At 49.2% G+C, this 15105-nt stretch overlaps 1 protein-coding gene across 1 annotated transcript; it reads left to right on the top strand.

The window, feature by feature from the left end:
• Positions 1–1859: 1859 nt before the first annotated feature.
• Positions 1860–6930, top strand: ZBTB25 (zinc finger and BTB domain containing 25). Its single transcript, XM_083863357.1, has 3 exons — positions 1860–3385; positions 4016–4195; positions 5352–6930. The coding sequence occupies exons 1-3, from the start codon at positions 2991–2993 to the stop codon at positions 6484–6486; spliced, it is 1710 nt and encodes a 569-aa protein (XP_083719483.1). The 5' UTR covers positions 1860–2990; the 3' UTR covers positions 6487–6930.
• The last annotated feature ends 8175 nt before the right edge of the window (positions 6931–15105 follow it).

The raw sequence follows: 15105 nt of genomic DNA, 5'->3' as shown, positions 1-15105 counted from the left end.
TGTGACAAGTGGGATTTCCGGCCCCCCTCTCCCTGCCGCAGATCTGAGAGAAAACATAAGCCAGGTCAGGCTTTCCTCCAGGTCAGGCTTTCCTCCAGGTCTTGCCACTTGACTTTTCCACCCCTAAAGTGACATTTGTCATCCAGCACGAGCATTTGAAGTGTTTAATCCCCACAGCTCCATCGCTCAGTTTCTGGAGATTCCATTGTTTTTGTGTTGCTGCAACTGAGATCCCTCCAAGTATCAGACAAGCCAAAGGGGGAAACCTAATCATAGCAAAACTGAGAGATTCTATTACAAATTTGAAAATGGCAAAAGTAACAAAAAAAAAGGCAACAAGGTGAAATGCCACAATGTTAAAACGTCCCGGTATCCTGAAGGTTTTTCCTGAAGCATCCCTCCTCCGTGTCAGCAAACAGGACAAACCCAACTATCACAATCCCAGTTTCCAAATCGAGGATCAGCCCTTCCTTCTGGGGATTTTCTAACCACTACAGAATAAAAGCAGAGCTTTCAAAATACGTCTTTCAGAATGTGTCTAAAAAAAATCCCCGTTTCCCCCCTCACTCTGCTCCAGCCTTGCCTCAGGGGTGTGTAGCAGGGCCAAAGGAATAAAAAACCCTCTGTGGCTGTAAAACACCAACTCCCACAGAAGGTGGAGGGACCCCCACGTTACAGCTGCGTTGTAGGTTTTCCTGTTTTATAGGAAGTTAAATAAACGGCCTCCATAAGCCAACAGAGCCGTGGTTTTCAAATCACACTGAAAAGTTGCTTCTCTTATGGCTCAAGAGTCTTTTTGTCCCCACCTCTCTGCACATCTCAGGGCAGCAGAGGCCAGGAGGGCCCAGGAGGGGCTTGTGCAGCCTCTTGCTGTGTCCCTTGTGTGTCACACCAGGGCTCCTGCCACCTCTGGTAAGGTGGGGCACAGTGCAGTCCCCCTTCCTCACCACCCCCTTCTCTTACTGCCCTCCCACCACACTTTACTTTTTTAAAAAATTATTATTTTCTGGCCACAGAGGAGGAGGGAACACAAACACCCATGGAGAGAGCTGTGATTGTGTCCTCATGTCTTTCTGACCCACCAGCACAGCCTGTGTCACTTTGTGTTGGCTGAGGTGAGTGATATCACTGCCTGTGTTTTTTACAGCAAAACACCAGATTTCATTCCTCACCACTTCTTTCATCAGCTCGGCTCTGGTTTCTCTGAAGCTCTTCAAAGTCCTCGTTGGACCAGAGTCAACATAAATAACGTGTAAATAATTAATCATTTAAATAAATAACATGCCATCTGCAAATAGCAACTCACTCTCTACGCGGGTTAATAAATATGTTAAATAACCCAAAACAGAGTACAAAACCTTGAGCCACCTACTGCCAACCTCTTTTGGGGAAGAAAAGTGGCTACTGGTAGTCATAGGATTACAGCTCTGTGATCTCTCAATTCTGCTGCTGTGCAAACACAGGAGGGAAAGATGGTCCCTGAGTCCTGTGAGCTTTATATTTAAAATAGAAGAAATAAAACATAAAGCAATAGAAAAGATAGAGCTGTGCTGGTCAGTGGGATAAGCAGCAAACACATGGATGGAAATGCTTTGGAGCCTACAGTCTGTCATCTCTCAGCCCATCCTCATCATCCACCCAGGCTCAGGCTGCCTGGAAACTGATAAACTGATGCATTCTGGTGGCCAGGGGCATTATTTGCCTTAAATATTCAAGAATTGCAGTTATGGGGATGCAGTAAGGAAATGGACTATCAAATGTTGAGGGGAAACCAAGAGGGATGATCCGAGGCACTGAATGTCTTCTGCAGAGGCCCTGAGTCAGCAGAGATGCCGTGGAGGAGGTGGGTGTGACGGATCTTGGAAACTGCACCAAAATCACGACAAAAATCACACAAACAGTGATTTTCATTGCCTTTTCCAGCTGGAAAAAAACAACGTGTGAATATCAAATCAGCCTGGTGGCAGCAGGATGCTGTATGGACTGGAAGTTTGGAAGGTTTAGGATGCAATTTGGTGGGAAAGACACCTCGGAGGCTGTACCGAGTGCCAGAGCAGAGGGATGGGGCTGGGGGGACCCTCGGGAGGGGCTCCTGGCCAGGAAATCACGGCCAGGGTGGGTGGGAGAGCCTCCTCCTCCTCTGCCTGGCACCTCACCCGGCACAGCTGCTCTCGCCTAAAATAACCCCCGGTTTAACATCACTGAGCGACCGGCAGAGACACGGTGCGTCCCCAGCACGGGCGGTGGTCAGAGCAGCACAGAGGCCGCAGACACTGCTGAGAACCCCGATGGTATCTCCTCATCCATTCTCACGAGCAGCCAGACCAGGGGGACCTCCATTTACTTTTTTTTTCTTCTCTTTTCTGTAAAAAGAACCCCCCAAAAAATCCCCAAACTAACCAATACCCCCCCCCCGCACACACACACCACCTTTATACCGAGAGCTGAGGCGCTCAGCAGACTGGGGGGATTAAGAAGCCGAGCCCCAAAGCGCGGGGTGATGATGCTTTTGGCAACGCAGGGGAAAACACGAAAAAAACAAAAACAAAAACCAACCCAACAAACAAACAAAAAATAAAAGCAAACAAACAAAAATAAAAAAAAAATAAATTAAAAAACCAAAAAACCCCAAAACAAATTTAAAAAAAAATCCAAAAAAAACCACCAAAAAAATTCCCCCCAAAAAAACCCAAAACAAAACAAAACAAATAAAAAAAAAACCCAAAAAACAAAAACAAAAAACCCCACAACCCCCCCAAAAAAATTAAAAAAAAAAACAAAAAACACCCAAAAAAACCCCAAAAAACCCAAAAAAACCCAAAAAAAACCCCCACAACCAAACAAAAAAAATTAAAAAACCCCCACAACCAAACAAAAAAAATTAAAAAACCCAACCAAACAAAAAAAAAAAAAATTAAAAAAACCCAACCAACAACAACAACAACAAAAAAAAAAAACAAAAAAAAAAAAAAAAAAAAAAAAAAACCAAGATGGGGGTGCACATACACGCTGTTTCCCTCCCCGGCACAGGCGCTGCGGGCACTGCCCGCGCCGCTCTCCCGCCCCGCAGCCGCGCCCAGCGCCCCGGCGGGGCCCCGCTCGCCTTTCCCGGGCTCAGCCCGGCCCCGCTCGCCTTTCCCGAGCTCGGCCCGGCCCTGCCCGCCCCGGCGGGGCCCCGCTCGCCTTTCCCGAGCTCGGCCCGGCCCTGCCCGCCCCGGCGGGGCCCCGCTCGCCTTTCCCGGGCCCCGCTCGCCTTTCCCGGGCCCAGCCCGGCCCTGCCCGGCCCGGCGGGGCCCAGCGCGCCCGGCAGGAAGCGCGGGGGGGCATTGCCCACCCCATCCGCCGTGCGGGCAGCGGGGCCGGGCGGTGGCGGTGCGTTTCCCGGGTAAGCGGCTGCGCGGGCGCGGGGGAGCCGCGGGGCCGGGCCGGGCCGGGGATGCTCCCGGGACACGGGCGGGCTGTGCTCGCCGCCTCCCCGCCGCCTTGTCGTGTTTCCTCCCTCCTCCTCCAAAAAAAAAATAATTTTCCGCGGAGACAATAGCAAATATCAGGGTTTATTTGCGCAGCGGCCGCTGGCGGGGCGGGGCGGGGCCGGGGCACGCACAATGGGGGCTTTGTTGGGCGCACACAGCGCTCCTCTGTGCCGGGGCCGCCGGGCTCTGCCCCCGCTGAGGCTCCGGGGTGGCAGAAAGCGCCGTCAGATCGCAGGGAAAACGGGTTTAAAGTTAGTGCTGACACCCCACGGAGCGCAGGGTGAGGCATCTCTCTGAGCGTGGCGGGCAGATGGAAAAGTCCCCGACAGGGCTGGAGCCCGGTGGTCGCGGGTTCGAGCCCCAGCGGGGGTGTCGGGAGGAGAAACTGTGACATTGGGGTGCAGGGACCCTGTGGAGCAGGGAACAGGCTCCGTGGCAGGCAGGCGTCCATCTCGTTTCGGTGGTGAGAAGTCAACATTCGAGCCTTTTTGGGAGCTCTCTGATTTCTTAATGAGACGAACATCTTGTTCCCTCGCTCCCAGGCACAGCATGGATACCACCGGCCACAGCGTCCTCCTCCTGCAGCAGCTGAACATGCAGAGGGAGTTTGGCTTTCTGTGTGACTGCACAGTTGCCATTGGAGATGTTTACTTCAAAGCCCACAGAGCGGTGCTCGCTGCTTTTTCAAACTATTTTAAGATGATATTTATTCATCAGACGAGGTAAGGACACACAGCTCTCCTTCTGTCCTTTGACCACTCTCAGCATTCTGCTTTTTCTCCTTTCTAAAGGTATAAAAATCTAAAAGAGTATAAAGGGGGATGTTAGATGGCCTGAGATTGTTTTCCTAACCCAGCATAGGCCTTGGCTCCCTAAACAATCCCAGTCCAGAACATGCTGCCCTTTACAACCATTTTCTTAGTCAGCATATGGCAACATCAAGCCCTGCATTTTGGAGATGAGATATTTCTATGACCAGATAAATAAAGCATGTGGGTGCCACTATCTTCCTGCACTGAGAACCTTGAGGATCTGGAATCCAGGGCTATGCTGGTATCTCCTGCCCATGTGCAATATGTCCAGTACTTTGCCTTAGGCTGTAGTCAAGCTTGCTGGGTGAGACTGTCCTTTCTGGCAGGATCCACAGGCTTGAAACTATTGAGAAGCTGTGGCCTTATCACAGTTCTGTGCTTCAGACTCTTGGAGATAAGGGCTGAGACTGAGATCATCAATTCATTTCAAGCTGTTGTTCACATGCCTAACCTGGCCAGGTCAGGAGTGGTTCTGCAGGTATAACAACAGCAGTGTTGTCAGTCTGGCCTCTGACCTGGGCCTGGCTGCTTGCAATGGATTAAACCCTTCTTCATTCCCCTTCCTTCCTGAGGACTGTGGCCTCCAGCACCTCTGCAAGATAACCTTTAGGATCAGCTGCATCACCCCTTGGCTAGAAGTGAGATGAGTTAACTGCCCTTCCCTATGGATGTTGTTTGCTGACACTTAAGTGCAATGGTCATAAAGATTACACAGTACTGGCAGCTGAATTTATTACTTAAATAAATGGAGTGGCACACACTGGTGATGCAGAGCTTGCATGGCATCCCTGCGGTGCTGTGTGGCTGCAGCTGGCCCTGCATGGGAGGGATGGGGTGGCCAGGGCTGGTCACCTCAACCAGCCTCAGCTGCAGTTGTGCACATGGTCTTCAGAATCACTTGGTGGATAAACGCAGACTCAGGCACTTGGCATTGCAAACAGAGCTGCTGCACTTCTGCAGGGCTTGGCAGGGAGTGCTGCTTGTAAAAGCACTCTCCCAGCAAATGGGCAGGTAGTGGATCAGGATTTGGATCCCTTTATGTACTTAATCATCTGTTTTGTTTCAGCGAGTGCATAAAAATTCAGCCTACAGACATCCAGCCTGACATCTTTAGTTACTTGTTACATATCATGTACACTGGGAAAGGGCCAAAGCAGACTGTCAGCCAGAGCCGGCTGGAGGAGGGCATCCGCTTCCTGCACGCCGACCACCTCTCCCACATCGCCATCGAGATGAACCAGGCCTTCTCCCCAGAGCCCGTCCAGTCCTCCAACCTGTACGGCATCCAGATCTCCACGGCGCACAAGCTGGCAAAGGAGCGCCTGGGAGCCAAGGAGAGCCTGCCCAAGGCGGGGGGCAGGACTGCGGCCCAGGGCGACCACCCCCAGCTGCAGCTGTCCCTGGCCATCGGGCTGGACGACGGCCCCCTGGAGCAGCAGCAGCCCCCTCGCCCCTCGGCGCCGCCCGCGGCTCTGGCCAAGCCGGCGGAGGAGCGCCCGAAGCTCTCGGTTTCCATAAAGCAGGAGAGGTGTGACTCGGAGCCCGTGGTGTCCCAGAGCTGCACCCCTCCTTCTCCAGAGGTGTCCAGCCCCGTCTTCGCCAAGGGCAGCCTCAAGGTGCACCTGTGCCACTACTGCGGGGAGCGCTTCGACTCGCGCGAGGGGCTGCGGCAGCACCTGCACACCCACGTCTCGGGCTCGCTGCCCTTCGGCGTGCCCGCCTCCATCCTGGAGAGCAGCGACCTGGGCGAGGTGCAGCCTCTGGCTGAGGACAGGGAGCCTGGGGATGGCCATCGCCTTGGGGCCTTCCTCCTCAAGGAGGACGAGCATCAGCTGGAGCACCCAAGCTGCAGCGACCTGGAGCCCCTGCAGATCGGGCAGCTCTCCCTCATCTCCAAGGACCACGAACCGGTGGAGTTGAACTGTAACTTTTCTTTCTCGAGGAAGAGAAAGATCAGCTGCACCGTCTGCGGGCGCGCGTTTTTCCGGAAGAGCCAGCTGCTGGAGCACATGTACACGCACAGGGGGAAGCAGCACAAGTACGGCCGCTGCCAGCGCCTGGAGAGCCCCGCCACCCCCAGGTTCCACCCTTACTGTGACAGCGAGGCTAAGAGCTCCAGCTTGCCCCAAGACCACTTAGATGCGTGTATACTGGAGTCAGATCTCATCCAGGAGAGTGTTGATACCATCCTGGTAGAGTAATTCTCTCCCTTCAGGTGCTGAATATGGATGTTTGGGCATTCTCCACCTAGGGAGTGGCTGCTCTGTGCAGCTGATTTTCTTGAGCCACCATTCCCCTCACCTCTGAGATAACTGTGAAGGACTGTGTACTTTGATTTGTGTACTTGCTTTTTGTACTTCTCTAACTTTTAAACTCAAGCTAATTCCCATCTCAGTCTTTCTTGGAACATCCATGTAACTCAGTTATGTTTTTCCTGAATGTGAACTTACTCCTGCTCTGCTTTACTGGAGTTAAGGCTGTACTGCTGAGTGTGAGGTTTAAACATTGTCTAGTACTTTGTGTGGTGCCTAGGACTGTTTGTACTCCATAGAATTGCTCCTCTGAAACCAGATGGATGGAAGTGTAGAGGGAAATATGTATTGTGTTTCCCAAACAGTTTGTTTTTAATGAAAATAAATATCTCAAGGAGATGAATCCTGAAGTTCATGTTGTTCATGTAACTGCAGTTAATAAATTTCTGCATAAATATTTGCAGGAGCCATAAGGCTGCTCTTTTCAAGGGAACTGGCAGTGTTGATGTAGGGGTGGCAAGCTTCATTTTGACAAGCCCTGGAGTCCTCATCTGTCTTCTAAATTTACTTTTGAACTCTAGGGATTTGCATGTGTTTTTCCTCCTTCCTACTCCTCCCTCGTTCACCGCTACTGCATAAGCAAGGACAGATTTTGATGCTTCTCTAGGACCATGTTCCATTATTGGACTGTCTTCTCTGCAGGGAGGAAGGAAAGCTGCAAAGGAGTGTCCTCTCTTCTTTGAGAGGAGACATACCCTGACTTAAGTCTTTACAGGACTAAATGCCACACACGTATTTTCTGAGTGAAAATTATTTCTGACTTTATAAACAACTTGGAGTAAACACATTCTTAAATATTACAATCTGTATATTTGCTCAGAGCAAATACACAGCGTGGGGTTTTTTCTCTGCAGAACCACTGTGAAATGGTAATATGCAAGTTTTTTGCCTTTCATGTAATCATAGAATGGTTTGGGCTGGAAGGGACATTAAAGATGATCTAGTTGCAACTCCCCTACCACAGGCAGGGACACTGTCCACTAGCCCAGGTTGCTTAAAGCCCCATCCAGCTTTTTATTTATCATTACTTGTTATCTGAAGGGTAATATCCAAGAAGGGGTTAAAATTATACATATGTCTCTTGAATTCACAGTTTGTCCCTCCTTAATTTTTCAGCTGCAATATCCCTGTTAATCAGAAGGCCCTGAGGAGGCACACCGAGTTCTTAGAGAGCAGAGGGCTCTTCCCCAGCACAGAGCAAAAGCCTTGCGAGCTGCTCCTGTAATCTCATTACCCAGTTTTTGAGAAGCTGGAGGCTTCCTGCCAGTCCTGGTGGAGCTTTGGAAAGGGGGAGCCTGAACAATGGTGAGAGCAGTTTGCTGTCAGAACGCCTGCTCCAGAGCTCTTTGTAGTCGGGACTCTTGAGCTGTCTTTGATATTGGCCTGGAGCAAGAGCTGCAATTAAATCACTGCCGAATTAAAGGACCATCTGAGGTCTTTGTAAGGGCTGCTTCTCCTGGGCAGGGAGTTGCACACTCTGGGGGGATGGATTGGCCACTGAGAGCTGCCAAATCGTGTTTTGAGACAAAGGGGCAAAACAAGCAGTCCCTGAGCCTGCCGAGATGGTGTTGGCAAAATGCAGGCTGTGGTTTGGGGTGTGCTTCCCTGCAAGCCCCAGTGCTCCTTCTGCTGCGTGAACCCATTAAAGCTGCTCTGGTGTGAACGCGTTTGAACTCTGCTTAAAAAGCCCTTCTTTAAAACAAGCAAACAAACAGAACCCAGCCGACACCCAGGCCTGTGAATGCTGCATCTGAGCACGGAGCCATTCATACAGCATTTCCTAGAAGAGAGCCTTCTGCCTCTCTCCCAGCCTAATAGCATCAGCTAAATCACATCCAGCATAGGCTGCTCATAACTGGGGAAATGCCCTCCAGCTTCCTCTGACCTCTATTTCTACATGATGGGTTAAAAAAAAAAAAAAAGAAAAAAAAAGGGGATTTTTATGGTCATTCCCGATTTGTATGTGACACTTTACTGAGTGGGCTAGCTCCTCCAGGTGCTCCTTGCTTCCCTCGGCTTCCTGCATTTAATTTAAAAACAGAGAAGCATTTGCTGGGGTGGCTAGAGCTGTAGAGGGACAGAATATCTGCTATTCAGTCAGAAGATAAGCACCTCGGATCGTCAAATAGGTGCCTAACTTGCCTGAAGTAATTGGTATTGAAAGTCAAAGGGGCTCTTGATGTCTCTGCAGGGGTAACAGGGTAGTGGTAATAGAGCTGAGTATTGGGGACAGCAGCAGGGACAGCAAGCAGCAGTGCCCAAGGCATCTCTGGGACACGCTGCTCATCCTCAGGTGCGTGGGCTGGGCTGTTTTGTTCGCTTCTTGCCCATTAAAAGGGGAGCTTTAAAAAGAGCTGTGATGTCGGGCAGAAGAGCCAAACGTCACTCAGCTGTATGTGCTGTAGGAGTGACTCCATGGCACTGACTGCAAACACAGCAGCAAAGCCAAAATGAGACATTAAACAAGGCTGTGCTCATGTCCTGTGTATCCCTGGAAAGATACAACTGTAAACAATTGTTTTCTGTTATCCTCACACCCCCATTTAAAGGTGTACTTTGTTTAACCTTTGTGGGACTGAACATCTGTGACATCAAACGTCTGCCAAAGGCTTTTTTTTTTTTTTTTTTTTTTTTTTTTTTTTTTTTTTTTTTTGCATCATTTGCAATACAAGAAATGCATTTTCAGCAGTTTTTCCTACTGCAAGTGTTAAAGCACTGTTATAATTAAAGCAGCAGGAAAAGCTGGAGACAGAAGTCATCAGCTCTGAGTTATGTTAACATAAAAACATCATTTTCTCCAAGTCTTATGAATAGAAAATAATTTTACAGGGCAGTTACATTCGGTAAGCAAGGGCAGCAGCTGCTCCTGGATAAATCATGAGAAGTTTTATTACTGTATGTGGAAGACACTTGAATTACTGAGTGCTTAACCTTTATGCCGGTGCATGCTTGGAAATCTGCCTGACTTGCACAGCTGGGTTTGACAAATACTCATTTCTTGTTGGGGTTAGATTTTTTTTTTTTAAATAAAAATCTAAAAAACATTGTCACAGTGTACAGAGTAATTATACTAGTGATTCCTTCCAGATATCTGTGATTGGTTAAGGCAAAGAAAGCCCCAGGGTGGAAATACTTCAAGGCTGGAAGTCCCAAAGCTCCAGGGGATCCTTGGAGATTTGCTTTGCTCTCTGGAGAGGTTCCATCATTAGGGGTACTGAGCTGATGAACCACAGTCATTGAAGTGCCTTGTCTGTGGGCTCTGCAGCTCATATTTTATGTAAAGATGAGAAGACTGGGGCTCAGACCCCTCTGCCAAAGCCCCTGAGCATGAGCAGACTCCTCAGCCAGCTCAAGTGAACCTCTGAAATGCCACTAAGTGCAGCAGTGGCTGTCATCATGTATCTGGGTGCTGGCCCCAAAATGCTCCCTGTAGTTAGCTGGCTCAACCACCAGAGCATGAGAAACAATTTCAAGATAGGTAATCTGAAATATTTTGAAATATTTTTAGTGCTCTGATGCTGCTGGATCCAACAGGGTTTGTGTTTCTCAGACTTCTTAGGATGCAGTAAAATGTGTGGACAAAAGTGTATTTATCCCCCCTTGCAATGTGGGGTCTGGTTATTTTACTGAGCATCTTGTTTTTGTGCACACTGAGAAGGTTGAACGTGGAAATGAAATTTGCTGTTGGGATGTAAACCTGAAGCAGTGAGAATTACAGCTAAAAATAAGGCCATGAAATACTGCTGTCATGACATTTCATTTCCTCAGTGTAATGCTGATCCTGAAGAGTTTTCTGGTATTTTGGAGACACAGAGTATTTATCCTGTGTAAGTGAAGCCTTGAGAACTGCAGTCAAAAGTGACTTCAGCATATGCAATTCAGCATCACAGAAGGGAACCGTGGGCTACCAGTGGCCAAAATGAGAGGTTTCTTCATGGCTTATGAAGGCCTCCCACGGCAATCAGCCAGCCAGGCTGTGCCACACCTTTGCCATGATCTTCAGACTCCCTGTTTAATAAAACTCAGTCTCTTCCCCTCTTGTCCAGGACTGCCAAAAAAGCCTGCAACAGAGTGGCCTTACAGAGTGGGCTCCCAGCAGTCCAGGAAAATACATTCTGAGCAATAAGAAATGGTGAGGGAAAAGGTAATGAGGATGGATGTGCCCTAAATTACATGCTGGTTAAATATTTACAACCAGAGCTCTGTCAGGACTGAGTTCCCTGAGCTGCAATCGCAGCATCTACAGGATTTGCATGTTTCATTAAGAAAAAAGTAATGACACGACTTCAAAAGCAGCCCAGGAGAGGAAATGTTCTCCACCAACTGTTCTAAAGCAGAGGCTGCACCCTCGGAACAAGGGCAGGGCAGGGCTCTCAGCCTTTTCTGCTGCACTGAGTGAGGATGGCCCTGGAAGCTTTGGGGGTTCCCGGCAGTCCGTGCCTGGGATGCTCAGGGCAGTGCAGCAATGTTTAATCCCTGTGAATCCTCCTGTTACTGCCACAATCGCTGTAAGAAAACGCTGTTTAAAGCCCTCTGTCCCTCCTGGCAGTCGCTGGGAGTCACAGCCCATATGTTTTGGGACATAAAGGCAGCTATAGGCGCTGGGGCAGGGAAGCCAGGGCGGCCCACCGAGGGGTGATGGATGCAGGAGAATAACCTGGAGGCAGGCAGACAGCGGTGTCAGCCATCGAGGCAGGATCCAGGGTGGGCGTGCAGCCTCGCCAGAGGAGGAATTCCATGGAGCTCCGGCCGCAGCTCCGGGAGCGGCTCCGCGTCCCCGCTTTGCCCGCAGCCATCCCGGGAGGACCCGCAGCTCCGCCGGGGCCAGCAGGGCAGGGCCCTCAGCCTGTCATTAGGGCCGAGCATCCCCCAGCGGGCTGTTTTCGGGCTTAGCTGACTCATCGCTAATGACCGGGGTGCGCCTTCCCGCAGTGCCTGTCGCACTGGCCGGGCCCGCAGCCCGCAGGCGGCCCACACTCCTCGGGGAGCTTCGGGATTCCGCTCTCCCAGCGCCTCGGCCTCCCCTGCCTTGCTCCAGCCTGGAAATGGAATGCAAATTCGGTTTCAGGCTGTCTGAGCCCGACGCCTTGGTGCGGCGCGGTCTGGGCGGTTTGGCGGGCGGAATGCGCCGCTCCCCTTTCCCGGGGGATGGATGCTCGGGAGCGCTGCAGGAGCCGCAGTCCCTGCTCTGCCCACCCAGCTGCCGTGTCACCGGGCTCCCGAGCTGTCACCCAGCCCTGACACACCGGCCCCGCGGCCTGGAGGCTGAATTCAGATGGCAAATGCTGAGAGCGAATGTGACACCAGGCTGGAATCTTCTCTCAATGCCCGGTGTGTCTGTGCCCCCGTAAGGAGCTGCCATGGGAAAGGCATCGCCCAAAAGGACAGAGGTGCCTGCAGAAGGGACCCTGCTGGAGCCATGATAGGGGGGTGTCACCTCCTCCAGATTAAAGAGGTTTGGAAGGCAGATAGAGATCTCTGCGAGCTCCAACTTTAGGACTGACAGGGTGACTGCCAGCTCGAGCTGCAGATGAGACTTTCATCTCAACCATCTGAATTGCAAAACATGTTTTCTTACCATCTCCCTCCCTTTTGTATCCAGCCTGTTTTGTCAGTTTTTTTATATAACAAAACCTACTTTAAAATGTTGGGTTTGGGTATTTTTTGCTGAAATCCAGTTTTTGGCTAAGTGGGCTTTAACTCCACAGCAGAAAAATCCCATCATTTGGCACAGAACTGCACTCTTCACAATTGTCTGCAAAAAGAAAGACACTTGAAAGCTGTGCCCCCTAAAAAAAACAATAACCTATATTGTAGCTTAAATAACTGTATAAGAAATACCATCCTCTGATTAGTTTTTGTTTTAAAAGTCACATTTAATGTTAAGATTTTGTCTGTCTGCAAATGAAAAGTATTTCATTATTTTAGTAGTACCCAACAAGAGCTGACAAGAACCATTTCTCTGGGAAATAGAACTGCAGAGGTAAAATCATATTAAAGCAATTATTTAAATCCATCTGTTTCCTTGGAGCAGTTCATTTTGAGTTACTCATGTTGAAAGGTTCTATCTATAATACAGGAAACATTAGGGCTTCACTGCCTGTAACAAGAGGGTCTGGCATCCATCCATCCATCCATCCATCCATCCATCCATCCATCCATCCATCCATCCATCCCAAGTGCAAACCAGGATTCCCATGTATTTTGTGAATTTACTCAATTTTTTACATACATTTGGGGGAAAAATCTGAAAACAAACAAAAAAACAACACCAAAAGACAAAACCCCTAAACTCAGCAATCCAAACCACAAAAACAACAACAAAAGCCCCCACAACCTTGGATTCAAACACCAGATTCCAGTCAGTCCTTTGAAGCCTGTGGAGCTGCTGTGACCTTCAGCAGCTGGAGATCCAGCCCTGTGCATTTCTAATCCACTTCTGGTGTCCCAGGGCGGGAAAGAAAATGCAATATTTGTTTGTGCCATCATTGTCTACTGGCAGTTTCCACAAGGAACTTTTCAATGGATACACTTGTTTTCTGCTGGGCTCAGTGTTGACTTAACAGAAAAGCTTTTTATCCCCCTGGAAGCCTTTCTGGGTATGAGTTACACTATTAAAACATCCTTTTCTTTGCTGCTAATGTAAAAAAGCTGTGGGAGATGAAAATATTCGAAATGACAGAGCAAAGCAGGGATAGGGAACTTGTTGGATATACAGCTCAACTGTCCCCACTGAGGAGAGCACTGGGAACATCTGGGACAAAAGCAGCAGCACAGGCTGTGGGGTGAGCAGAACTTCCATAATTCAGAGGGCAGCAAGCAATGAGTTTCTGGGTAAGGAGCCTGACATTTCAAAAGCAAGCTGAATGGGGCTATAAAAATGTTTGGATATCAGGATAAAATTCTTCCCTGAGAGGAGTGTCCAGCATTGGAACAGGCTGCCCAGGGCAGTGGTGGAGTCACCACCCCAGGAGGGATTTTAAAAAATATGTAGATGTGGCACCTGGGGACATGGTTTAGTGGTGACTTTGGCAGTGCTTGGTCATCTTAGAGGTCTTTTCCAACCTGAATGATCCTGTGATTCTATGATAATTCCAGATTATTTTAGCTGTTGGTGAGGGTGATGGTCCTAAAGTCAGGCCACCCTTTGTTGCTCTGGCACAGCCACACAGCCACCACATCCTCACAGTTCCCCTGGCCCAGCACTCTTTCACAATAGTAAATTTATCATTCCTTCTATGAAAGAATAAATGTTTTATTAATGTTCTACTCTCTAATCACAAGGAAGGAGCAGAGAGTCTTAATTAAGTCATTAGCAGCTGTTATGAGCCTATATTTTGTTCTGTAAACCTGAAATAATAAATAGTATTAATACTATTAAAAATTTATAACTTCTTTCCCCCATATTTTTTGTATGTTTTACAGTGTCTCAAGAAATCACAATGAAGGATATTATGCAAAGAAAACCAAATAGGATGTGGGACAATTTGATCTGTCACAGAAAGTGACAAGTTCCCAAAATTCCAGCCCCAACCTAAACACTGTTAGCACCAAACTGTGCACCTGGAAAGAGCAATCCCAAGCCTTGGGAGCAGGAAGCAGGAGCCAGCAGCTCACAGAGAAAACCAAACCATCAGCATGGAATCAGAGCTGTGCCATTCCATGGGCAGTGGGGTTTGACTCTTGTCAGTCTGCAGAGCCTCAAACATTTTCTCTGGTGCCATGGGGTATCTGATAGGGAATTTAACCATGGGGCAGCAGGATGGCTTTTCTTAGCTGCCAGATTTGCGATCCTTCACAAAATCCTTATAGAAGTCCCTGGGCACCCACGACTCTGAAGTGGAAGTGATTGATCAGCAACCAAAAGGAAGTTTCATAGAAAGGGCAAAGGAGGAACAAACCTCCAAAGAATTTGGATCTCCCACCAACATTAAGATTTCTCTTGGCTCACTGTATGACTGCCTGAAAAAGCTGGACACAGCAGAGCACCACAGTGAGTTAATCCTTTCACATAAAAAATCTCTCCATAGCTGCCCACTCAATCACAAGGCAAGAAAACAACAGGTACATTCAGCTTTAATGAAATAATCATCAGTTCTATGTACAGCTGTAACAGAGGGAAAACCAGCTACAAGAGAGGATGCAAACCCAACCCCCTGACATGGTGCAAGTCACAGGGCAGGCCTGGACTAAGCATTTCTGCCATTCTCCTCCTTTTTAGAAGACGTGTTTCGCCCAAAAGGCAATACTGAAATAACACAAAATCCTCCCAAAACAGCTTAGCAGGCTGACAGAGGATGACAGCCTGGCCCTGTGGGGTAATTTTGTGTTTATTTACTAAAGCTTGGACATCCTCCTGTGCAGCTGACTCCAGTGGGATCCCACAGCAATGCTGCAGCCCTTTGCTCAGCACCAGCCTGCCACAGTGTCCAGTGTAATCCCATAAGCCACCCCCAGCATCAGGGTGGCTCTTCCCAGGGTGCTGTGGCAGCTCCAAAGGTACAGCTA

Source organism: Zosterops lateralis (genome assembly GCF_965231275.1).
Source record: "Zosterops lateralis genome assembly, chromosome: 6".
Taxonomy (NCBI): domain Eukaryota; kingdom Metazoa; phylum Chordata; class Aves; order Passeriformes; family Zosteropidae; genus Zosterops; species Zosterops lateralis.
This window is presented reverse-complemented; position numbering and strand designations above follow the sequence as displayed.

Bases quoted from the DNA above. Each gene is read 5' to 3' on its own strand.
- ZBTB25 (XM_083863357.1), top strand. From the start codon at position 2,991: ATGGGGGTGCACATACACGCTGTTTCCCTCCCCGGCACAGGCGCTGCG. The intron at 3,386-4,015 runs GTAAGCGGCTGC...CCTCGCTCCCAG, and splicing joins GGTGGCGGTGCGTTTCCCGG to GCACAGCATGGATACCACCG. The intron at 4,196-5,351 runs GTAAGGACACAC...GTTTTGTTTCAG, and splicing joins ATATTTATTCATCAGACGAG to CGAGTGCATAAAAATTCAGC.